Here is an 11,537-nt window from a genome sequence, read left to right on the forward strand (position 1 = left end):
GAGACAATACAAGAAAGAATAGAAGTAATGAAAAGAGGGAAAGCTGAAAATGTCATGCAGAAAAAAAGCATAGAAGAGAAAGAGAGTTTAATGTGTTGTGACAGGACACAGGAAGAGAGCCTCTGTTCTCCTTCTACCTTTTATTTTCTGGTCTGATCTTTTATTCATTACTTCCAACATACATACAAGCACTTGCATTTGCACTTGCAGAAATTGAGTGAATAAAGTGAAGCAAGAGAAACATTGGTTGATAAATATAATGATATTTTATTTAATACTGAAAAGCTTTGATTTGACAAATAAGCTGACAATTTTAAATAAGCTGCATTAAAAAAAGCTTGTTTTATTAGAGGATCAAGTTTTAATTTAGCAACAACTCAACCAGTGCTATTTGTATGAAATGACATGGATTATAATATACTTACATTTCATTCAATACAAAAAAGCAAAGTTTAAAAACTTCAGTCGAATTTACAAAATTCACTGTTTTACCCATTGTTTCCATGTGTTGTGCATTTTATGCTTATTAGAATATTACGGTTTAAACACATGGCGCTACTATGTGTTCTGTTTGAGTTGAGCTATTTGTCTAAAATTACATGGATTACAATATAATTACATTTCAATACCAAAAAGCATAGTTTAAAAAATTCAGAAAATTCGACTTTTCTACCCATTATTTGCATGTGCTATACGTTTTATGCTTATTATAGTATCATGTTTTTAGCTTAAAAAATGTGCTAACACCAAAGCCGAGCCTAGTGTATATTTTGTGAGTGCTACAGAAATCTCCCAAATTTCATTAAAATAAAAATAAATATTTGTGTCCCGTAAATACACGAAAGTCATATGGGTTTGGAACGATGAGGTTGAATGATGGCATTTTCATGTTTGGGTGAACTAACACTAACCAAATCGCCGTTGTTTTATTCACGTCAGAAATACATTGTGTAGGTAACTAAATAGTTTACTTTTATTGTTATTTTTTATCCTTCTCCCAGTTTACCAGCCACTTAATTTAATTTTTTCCGGGAGATGTGAATGAATTTACGTGTTGTAAATCCGACAACTCTGATTCTCTGCGCTGAAGAGCAAACTATTACATGGCGGTACCGATCACCCGTTATCATATAACATAATCATTTTATAAAAGTGTTAAAAAGACAAAATACAAACACTAACACATATTTGAGAATCAGAATATCAGCCATATTTCACATTAAGAAGACAATTGTTCAAGCTAAAAGCAAGAGGTTTATTTTCTCATAGCTGAATGGACACAGTGTAATTTTGAATATTGAAGACAATGGACAAAATTAAGACTCTTGATGTATCCAAAACCAAGAAGGTTTATATCTTAAAGCTTAAGGGAGCAAGTACAAAAGTGTAGACAATTTTTGGTATGCAGTTTAACAAATACATATTTTTAAATGTTTCACTTAATTCTATTAAATAATACTGTTGTGCAATTCAGAGATCCTGAGATCCTGACTTTGCTTGGGGCCCCCAAAATGGTAAACCCACCCCTACTTAGAAGGCAGCTGCCTATGTAGGCATTAGAGACCAAGAAAGCTCACTAGGCTTTGAAACTGAACTCTCATATTGTTCTCTGGCGTTGTGCGTGTGTTTCCAGGGGAAGGATATGTACCTCATTCTGGAGAATAACATGCTGAATCTGGTTGATCCGATGGATCGTTGCGTTCTACACTCTCAGCCAATCGCAAGCATCCGTGTGTGGGGCGTCGGCCGCGATAATGGAAGGTAAACGCTGGTTGTCATGGCAATGGGTATTTTTATGGGTTAGTTAAGGAGAACATGTTAAATGATTAAGGGTTTATGAAATGTTTAATAAATGACAGATAAACTGAACCAAACTGAATGTTTAATAACTCTGTATTTATGAAAATATGGGAGGTGTTTCTATAAATCTCTTAGCTCATAAATATCAGAGATTTTGAAACCACACAGATGGGGCAAAAATGGATTTTATATCAGTTTTAAACATTGCAGCTGCCACAGACATCAGGGTCTTATTTACGAGGAGCTAATTTTCTACTTTGCTGCACTTGTTCTGCTGACTGGTCACCTACCAACACTAATAATGTTTAATCTCTGTGACCCACTGAATGTTTGCTCAATCTTTTCGAGTAAGTACTTTCTCTGCCTAGTTAAATCAGATAAAGGCCATTTCAAATACTGAAATGACCTACAAAAGCTAATGCAGGTGAAGTAAATGTACATTTCACCATTACAATACTTTTTTTGCTGGGAAAAAGGAAATACTATATATAAATAGTATATTTTCAGCTTTATAAAAGTGTTTTTCAGCCATTTGATTATACTTGATATATCACAATATTTTCAATCAGCCAGTGTTGCCAAGTATTTTCAAAATATTTACTGCAAAAACGTAAAAAAAATGCAAAAACTTTAAGTAAAAATAATCAATACATTTTCCTCAGTTTTTCCATTAAATAATCACTAAGAGGGAATAATGATATTTAATGACTTTCCTGTATATGAACCGATATAACAATACATAGTAATATAGTCATCATTTATTTTTTTAACATATAGATCAACTAAATATTTTTTGACTAAGACATTTTAATATACAAAAATTTGATGACAAGACAAAGACTAGAAACTGACAGTTGTTTCATTCACAGAATATGTAAGGAATAATTGACGACGGACCATTGAATTATTAGAAAAATAATGCACATGCGTCGTGGTCGTTACACCTCTGGTGTGCATTATTTTTCGAATAATTCAACGTCCCGGAGTTAATTATTCCGCTGACCACACTTCAAAACATTGTTCAGATGTCAAGTTTTTGTCCTTAAAATGCTCTTGTGTTTAGGACTATTTGCTTCCGCATCTAATCCCAAGCCTCCGTTGCTAATTCCAAAATGTCATTTTAGAGCTAGTAACGGAGACTTCAGCCACTGACTAATCCAGTTATAGAGAGAGAGACAGAGATTAAGCGTGTGTGAATTTTACCTCAGTCTGTGCGTCTCTACCAGTGTCTACTAATAGCGAAACTACATTTATCTGCACCTTGTGAGAAACATCTTTTAGATTTTAAGTTGCTAAACTATTTTACTGATAAAATCATCAGAGCAGTGACTGTGTGTCAGTACTGTATGTGTGCGTTTGAGTGGAAGAGCGAGAGAGCACGAGAAAGATATGTGATTTCCATAATAACTAATAAATGCATAAATAATAAAACATAATTTTGTGACGGAAAACTTGGAAATAATTAGTTGTTTTTATCCTATTGTTTACTATATTTATTTGCTCAGTCAGTGTCTTTGTGGGTTTTGGTTCTTTTGTCTTTTGTAGTCTGTAAGGACCTTTGAAATAACTGAAATCATTTGCCGAAGTGATATGGAAGTGTAATGCGCTCAAGACCTGCCTGGAACTACTTTAGCCGTGCGTTTCCCTAAAAATAATTGCACACCTTAGAACGTTCTCAACCTATCAGAATCAAGCATTCAACAGCCATGTAGTATAATGCTTAATTTTATATCACTAGTAAAATACATTTTTTGACTATTCAATATAACCTATTGCCCAGTTCTAGTGGCTGATGCATGTGCTGTGAATTCTTCACATTTCATTTTAATTAGTGATTTATATCTGCAAACGTCAGCATCTCTGCACCTGTGACTTTCCTCATGCGCTCATTACTTATTACACTCTGTAAGAGATTCACTTAATGTGTCCGTGTTAATGTATTCTGATATCGAGATACTCCTCCAGTCCCTTCACGCTAAAGGTCATTATAATGATTCTGGATTGAAGAAGTCACCCAAGTGAAAGGAGGACAGAAATAAAAGATTGATGATTGAGAGACTAATGAAAGTTTAATCCAGTGTTATAGGGGCTGCCCGCATGTGTAGCTGTGAGTGTTTGTGACTTCCAAATTTGACATCCAAATGTTGCATATGAATCTCTTACACTCTTTGAAGAGCTGCACTTTTCCTGCTTTAGTCCCAGAAGAGCTGATTGATGTGTGTGTGCGCGCGTGTGTGTGTGTGTGTGTGCGTGTGTGTGTGTGTGTGTGTGTGTGTGTGTGTGTGTGTGTGTGTGTGTGTGTGTGTGTGTGTGTGAGAGAATGATGCAGGGGTGGAATGCAGCATACTTCATCAGGGATGCTGAATCACACTTTTGCCTCACTGTTTGTAAGCAGTACCACACTCTGACCAGCAGATGGCATACTTCATATGTTCACTTAACAGGAACCATGCTTTAGGCTGGGCTTTTTCAGACTTGTTGTGTAGTCTGCATGTGCAAGTATGTGCTTGTGTGTGATCATTGTGTCCTCCTATGCTAATACTCCACTAAGCCCATCAGTAAGATTTTCCTCCCAAGACCCTGGAGGAGGTTACCGTAGCGACAAGCGAAGCAGGAGGGGGAGGGTAGAAGGAACGCTGGGATTGGATGGAAGGAGAGAGAGCGAAAATGAGAAGGGGGTAAAAAAAAAAAGAGAGAGATCCAGCATAGAGAGGTGAGCTGCATGTTTTTAACAGAGCAGGGGATGAGACGAGGAGGTGAAAATCTGTAGAAGAGGGTGCGACAATGCTATAGCAGGAAAAACACATTACTTGAAAAGATGTGAGTATTTTTCTCTCTTTCTGTCACTTAATTTGATAACTTGAGACAATACCCATGAATAAATGTAATGCATTTTTTTCTACAGCATGACATTTGTTGTTGAGTTGTTTTCAGTGGAAGTATGTGTTGGATTGAGAAAGGAGGAATAGTAGAGCAGTTAGAAGGTGGAGTGGGTGGAATTGCTCCAGATGGTGTGGATGAGTAGGTGGAGATTTCAGTAGAGAATTATGGACGTATTCTACGTGTTGTTGTCATTTACTGTGGTGAGGATAGCATTGTGGAGTACTCTGTGTGCTGTTATTAAATTAGGTCACGGCGAGATGTTCACATTTGAAAGAGACTGCAACTTCCTTGTGTGTTCCCTCAGATCAGGCCTTCCCTCTGATGCCATCCCACACATCCACGCAAACTAGAACACATGCCTTTTTTCAAATTCCTCAGGGGAACCTCAGGGTTCTGTTCTCGGTCCATTTGCTTTGTTCCCTGTACCTCCTTGTAGATTCTCCTTGACCCTCCAGCACATTTCTCTGTCAAATCCTGCTGAGGTGCTGTAACATAGCCCAGTTTGAACAGGTTTTCCAGCCTGGGGTTCATTCTGGACATTATTGAGTGCATTGAGTTCATCTGGTTTTTTTCTCTCTCTGTCTGTTAAATCTCTAATTACCACACTGTTACATATTCATGTCTTCTTCTGGATGCACACAGAGAGCCTCATGTTTTGAGGTGTCACATACATCTTGTTAAATGTCTAAATTCTTGTCACACCTGCTGCTCTCGTTTTCTCTCTCTTCTCTTTTCTCTTTCTTTCATACATGCAAACATGCACACATAGAAATATGCTAGTCTTATTATGGAGGTTTGGAAAATGCAAAACTGCTAGAAAATGTATCTTTTCTTGAAATGACAATATATTCTGTCCACAGCAGGTTTTAGCAGTTTTTAAGATGCTATTCCTGTCCTAGGAAAAAAATTGTATGGTCTATTTGTTATGAATGCATTGAAATACCTGAACACATTGGAACTTATTCATGAAACAAAAGCAGTGTTTCTGTGTAAATCCTTCATAATATATATTTTGTTGCATTGAATTGAATGTGACAGTTTTGTTTTGTGAATGATTTATGCAGAAATTAGTTTTACTCATGTTTCATTAATGGGCATCATTGTGTGTATTTTCTCATCATGTTTATTGTTTAAATCTTTTACTCTACTGCTTTCCGGGATTCAGAGAGAGGTAAATTGATTTACTTTTGATTTGTTATTTGTATTCTTCCCATTGCCCGGCTATAGTCTGTTGCTGGTCATTTTGTTCATAATGGTTTATTTTTAGCTGAAATGTTAAAGAATAATACTGTGTATGACACAGTTGGAGGTGTAAGTATAGAGATACTCATTCATCTTTCACATCCACCTGGCTGCATATAGTATATGAGGTGTGTGTGTTTTTTCTCCACGGTTATATTTTACACCATTTTTTTTTTTTTTTTGAAATGGTGTATGTTTCTTTAAGTAACTGTTTTTAAATTGATTGTCTAAATCTAAAGGGCACATCATCCATCACAGTCTTTGAGGGCAGTTCTTAGCATATGCATATGTGGAAACACACACATATACACACAAACTCACTTTCACAACTCTTTATGTTTATAACCAAGTGTCTGTTCAATTGCATCATTTATTGATTCGTTTAATATGGTTGTTGATTTAAAATGACTCATTCTCATTGCACATTCCTAGTCTTAATGTGCACTTTATTTCTTTGTAATTATTTTCAAAATTTTTAGTAAATCAACAGTACCTTTTTGTGGCCCAATCATTTTTCTATGCATAAAATAGTGACCCTTTACATTTTTCTAGTTCAGTATTCAGTTTGGTAACACAACAGATTATGTGATTTAAATGGGTTGTGAAATGTGACATTAAACAGCTGTTTACATATAAGTTTAATCGTGTTTCATTTTAATTGTGTGCAAACAGGGATTTTGCATATGTAGCGCGAGATAAGGACACCAGGATATTAAAATGTCATGTGTTCCGTTGTGACACCCCTGCCAAAGCCATCGCCACCAGTCTGCACGAAATCTGCTCCAGGGTGAGAACTACACACTATACAAACAACATCCAACACCATTATCCTCAATGGCCCATTCAAAACAGTTTAACACCAAAATTGCTGAGAAAACCACTGACAGTCTCAAGGATGTGCGAAAGGATAGAACGTAGCTGAGAAGGAAGAAACAGGGTTCACATTCTGTTTAGGCTGCTGATTTAGGGCAGCGAGTCTAATGAGTTCGATCCCTGTGTAATAGATCATGGCAGAGCGCAAAAATGCCAAAGCTATGGCTGGAGGATCCCTACAGGACAGAACACATGCTGGGCTCGACGTCCCACTACAAGGTAACACAACGTGTTTATACACTACTGGCCTACTGATTTAATGTTTTTGAAAGAAGTCTCATTTACACAAAATATACAGTTAAAACAGTAAGATGATGAAATGTTATTACATTTTTTAAAATAACTGATTTCTATTTGAATACATTTTAAAATGTAACCAGAATTGGTGAGCTTAAGAACATGTTCAAAAACATAAAAAAATTGGATTACTCCAAACTTTTGAAGGGTAGTGAATGTGTATTTCTTCCCTGTTAAATAGTAGGTGTGTGTTAATGTGTAATTTGTGTGTTACCCTTAGCAGAGTTCCCCACACCAAAGACTGAACTGGTGCAGAAATTCCAGGTGTTATACGTTGGCATGATGCCGGTTGCCAGACCTATAGGTGAGCAATCACTCTCACTCGTAGTCTTGCACTCATAGTTTTCATGTTCTCGCTTTTTCTCACATACACTTACATAATGTGAAATATATGTCTGGATAAATTCCTGTAGCTCAAACAGTAGAGCATGGCGCTAGCAATACCGTCATGGGTTTGATTTCCAGGGAATGCATGAACTGATAATATTTATACTTTCAATGCAGGTGAGTCGCTTTGGATGCATAAATATGTAAATGAATTGGTCATAAAATGTGACCTAATCCTTAACAAAAGATAAACACAGTCTGCTTAAACTGACAAACAATCATTATTTTTCATGTGTTTATTGTAAACACCGTGTATATATTTACATTGCAGTGTGGAAAAAGTATGTAAATCCTTATTTAATGGGTAGTTGATATTTTTTCCGAATCAGCCATGCACATCTGTCAGACATTTGGCACTTTTCTTACTTGCAAAACTTTTTCAGTTCATTTTTGAGCTGTCTGGTGTGCATCACATTCTTAAGGTCACGCTTTAACCCTTTTCAGCTTTATGCAAATCAACAATTCTTCATCTTAGGTGTTCTGAGATCTCATTTGTTTGACGGTGATTGCCTTGTAAATAGCAAACTTTGTGCGTGTTGTTTTATAGATCAGGCTGGCTCTGACCTCCGTTCTCGTCTTAAGACACCAGGTTAGATGACTCCTGACTCCAGTTAGCTTTTGAAGAAATCATTTTCACCCTACTTAGGGCCAGATTTACTAACATCTTGCGCCAGCGCAAACCCTCATTTGGCTTTAAAAAACTACTGTCAGGATTTACTAAAGACATGCAGTGAAAAATTAGCACTGAGAAGGCGTGGACAGGGTGATTTTTTCGGCTGACCTTATTGCATATTTGTCGGTTTCCCTAGTTTCCCTTTCAGACACAAAATGTATGGGAGGAGAGTATTTGAATGAATCACGCAAGGTGATTTACTAAGGTTAGCGTCACTCAATTTACTCGTATTCGTGCTATTATTTACCGACCAAAAAATCAAGTCTTAAACCAGATGCTAATTTGCGCTGCTCTCTGTAGATTGCGTTGGTCATTATGGAATGATCCTGCTGTGTCTGTGTTCTTTTCATAATTTGCGCGTCGTCAGTAAATCACATGCAGAACTTCCCACTCCTATCGGAGCTTTTATGGGATTGCGCTATCATGCTGATTTGCCTAGTTTAGTAAATCTGGCCCTGAGTGCGTTTAATAAAGACATGAGAACGCATCATTGTTTGTTATTTAAGTAGACTGCATTTGTTTATTGTTACGACTGTTGAAAATTATGGCTAATTTATTCAGATAAAGCCTCTCATACTTTTTTCCTGGAACTGTACATGCTATTACAAGGTCAGATGTCTCTATTTTCTAGGCATGGACATTCTCAACGGTGCAATAGACAGTTTGATAACATCGTCAATCCGAGAAGACTGGATCCCAGTGATGTTGAATGTAGCCGATGCAACAGTCACAGTCATCAAAGAGAAGGCAATTACAGATCTTTTCACCTGTTAAACCCAATAACATCATTGCCAAAATATGTGTTTTGCTATAGTACAACTAATTCAGGTGTGCTTATCATCTTTGAAATGTTGAAAATGTTGAAATGTTTGTGTATGATTCTTGGTGTCATAACCTATATTAGGAGGAAGAGGAGGTCCTAGTGGAGTGTCGTGTGCGTTTCCTGTCCTTCATGGGAGTAGGAAAAGATGTGCATTCATTCGCGTTCGTCATGGACTCTGGGAACCAGCACTTTGAGTGTCATGTTTTTTGGTGTGATCCCAATGCTGGCAGTGTGTCAGAGGCTGTTCAGGCAGCGTGCATGGTGAGTTATGACACCGGAACAACGGTTCTACACCTCGTCAAATGCGTTACAAACTTACTGCAGCAGTCTTATTCTATGGGCACTATAGCGAAGCTTTATAACTAAACACAATCGTTGTCAGGACCAGAGCTGGACAATATAATGTAGCTACAAAAATTATATATCAATATTTTTCAGCTTATTGAATACAAACTGGCATTCAAAATGTAAGAATTTTTAAAAATGCTTTGAATTATGTCTCTCATGCTCACCTAGGCTGCATTTATTTATTGAAAAATATAGTAAAACTGTAATATTATTGTGAAATATTTTTGCAATTTAAAAGAGCCCTTTAAAAAAGAAAGAAAATGATGTTAATATATTTTAAAATGGAATTTTATTCTTATTTTTTGAGTAATTGAACATTCAAAAGCTTGTATTTGAATGTATTTAAAATTTGAAACCTTTGTAACACTATAAATGTCAAAAGATTTACTGTGACTTTTGAACAAATTAATTTGTCTTTGCTGAATAAAAGCATTTTCATTCATTTATCAAAAAAGTACTTATCCCAAAACTTTTTAATATATAGTGCGCTTAATTAGTCCATAATTCATACATTTTTGCACACCAAAGCACCCATTCAAAAAAAACTTTTCAGAATTCACAGTGTATATTATGTGTTCAGTGCAACAGCAAAGAGCTTGTTTGCAGTTTAGACAAGTCAAGTTATGATACCGAACAGGACCACATGGAGATTCCAAAAATAAATAAATAATGAAACCAGATCTGACTGTACACAGATCCATTCAGAATTACTAAACAAAGCAACATTGACACGAGTCATGACAAATCAAAACATTATTCTGAACGTGTGGAGACAATGTGAATATACTGAAGTGTGTCTGTGCATAAATACAATGTGAGGGCTCGTGCTCTTCAGAAATGATCACAGAATATGACAGCGCTTGTGTTTTAAAGCGAATCAGACACTGGAATTTATAATTCACTGAGAATGCAACGTGAGTCTCTATTCTCTCTGCCATCTCTAATCAGCATGGTTTTCTTTACATTATTGCTGTTTTGGACTGATTGTTTGAATGAATTTGCTTACTGGATCATTGGACTGAAATTTGTTTAACGGCTTAAAATGATCTGATCGCTAGAATATAAATTTCGACCTACCAGGGTTACAGGGTTACTTGTGCCATTGTAGATGCTTAGTGTAATAAATTCCCGACTCTCAAGATCATCTAACTGCGTGATGTTACGTTAATGACGCAATTTCACGTGCTTCAGTCATTTATTTGCGCTAAATTAACACATTAGAAATTTTGCATGTGTTAACGCGTTACAGTTTTTCTCAGTCGCTTTGGTGCATTTCTCACATCACTATTTACATTTGCACAACAGTTAGTTCAACCTCCACAACATTTAGTCATTTGTGCACATCATAGTAGCAGTTTCTCATTCCTTCCAACAAATTGCAAATGCTTTTGGACATGCATCAATTGCTTTCATACAACTCTCTGCTGTTTTATAACATTATCATTTGCTTATGTCATGTCAGTCAAAATTAACTATACTTGTAAATGATGAATAGTCATTCCATATAAAACTAATAGTCCTCATTTCATTGCTTGAGTCATTACATACAAAAATGTTGAACTAGTTGTCAAAATCTGTCATTTAAAAAATAAAACAACAACAAAAAATGCTGAAAAAGTCTCCTAAATTGAACAATTTGCAATTGAGAAAGAGATGATATTCGCTGGGATGTAGATTAAAGAGAGGAACGTCTGGATGTGCATGAATGATTACAGCACTATGTATGTTGTATGTTCAGTTCCAATATGTACTGCAATATTGCGTACAGTTGTGCACAGCTCTACCCAAAGGGAGTTTATGTTTGTTGTAAATAATGGTGTATTTTTTCTTTTGCACAATGCTGTGAACAAATTAGAATTGCAAAGAGCATATGCAGTAAAAATGTGAAACATACATATTCAGTGTCTTGTACTCAGTTACCTCATAAATACAGTAATGTTTAACTTTACTGTATTTTTCAAATGGCTGTGCAAATAGTATTTAGCGCTGTCTTGAGCATTTTCAGGTAGTCACTGTGTCACCAAGATCTGACTTTTATCATTGGAAAACATTTACAGAGTAAACTGTCATAATGAAAACATGACAAAGCCATTTGACTATCTTGTTCATAAACGATGGTGTCAGGACTTTTCATTTTGATGACACTGACACATTCATTGACATAAATACTTGCTTTTGAGGAATGAGCTATCCATTTTGAGCAAGTGACAC

General features: G+C 36.0%; 1 protein-coding gene across 7 annotated transcripts in view; it reads left to right on the forward strand.

Moving 5' to 3' along the window:
- Positions 1-11,537, forward strand: part of apbb2b (amyloid beta (A4) precursor protein-binding, family B, member 2b) — a 62,626-nt gene that overhangs the window by 46,450 nt on the left and 4,639 nt on the right. For 2 of the 7 annotated variants that reach the window (XM_081360573.1, XM_081360577.1), the window contains 7 exons: positions 1,634-1,761; positions 6,598-6,712; positions 6,930-7,017; positions 7,316-7,399; positions 8,030-8,071; positions 8,787-8,902; positions 9,060-9,239. In XM_081360573.1, the coding sequence (XP_081216699.1) occupies positions 1,634-1,761; positions 6,598-6,712; positions 6,930-7,017; positions 7,316-7,399; positions 8,030-8,071; positions 8,787-8,902; positions 9,060-9,239 (753 nt within the window). The remainder of the gene's footprint in view (positions 1-1,633; positions 1,762-6,597; positions 6,713-6,929; positions 7,018-7,315; positions 7,400-8,029; positions 8,072-8,786; positions 8,903-9,059; positions 9,240-11,537) is intronic. The other 5 variants (XM_081360574.1, XM_081360578.1, XM_081360575.1 and 2 more) reach the window with 3 other exon arrangements.

This window comes from Scardinius erythrophthalmus (genome assembly GCF_964197995.2).
Source record: "Scardinius erythrophthalmus genome assembly, chromosome: 3".
NCBI lineage: Eukaryota > Metazoa > Chordata > Actinopteri > Cypriniformes > Leuciscidae > Scardinius > Scardinius erythrophthalmus.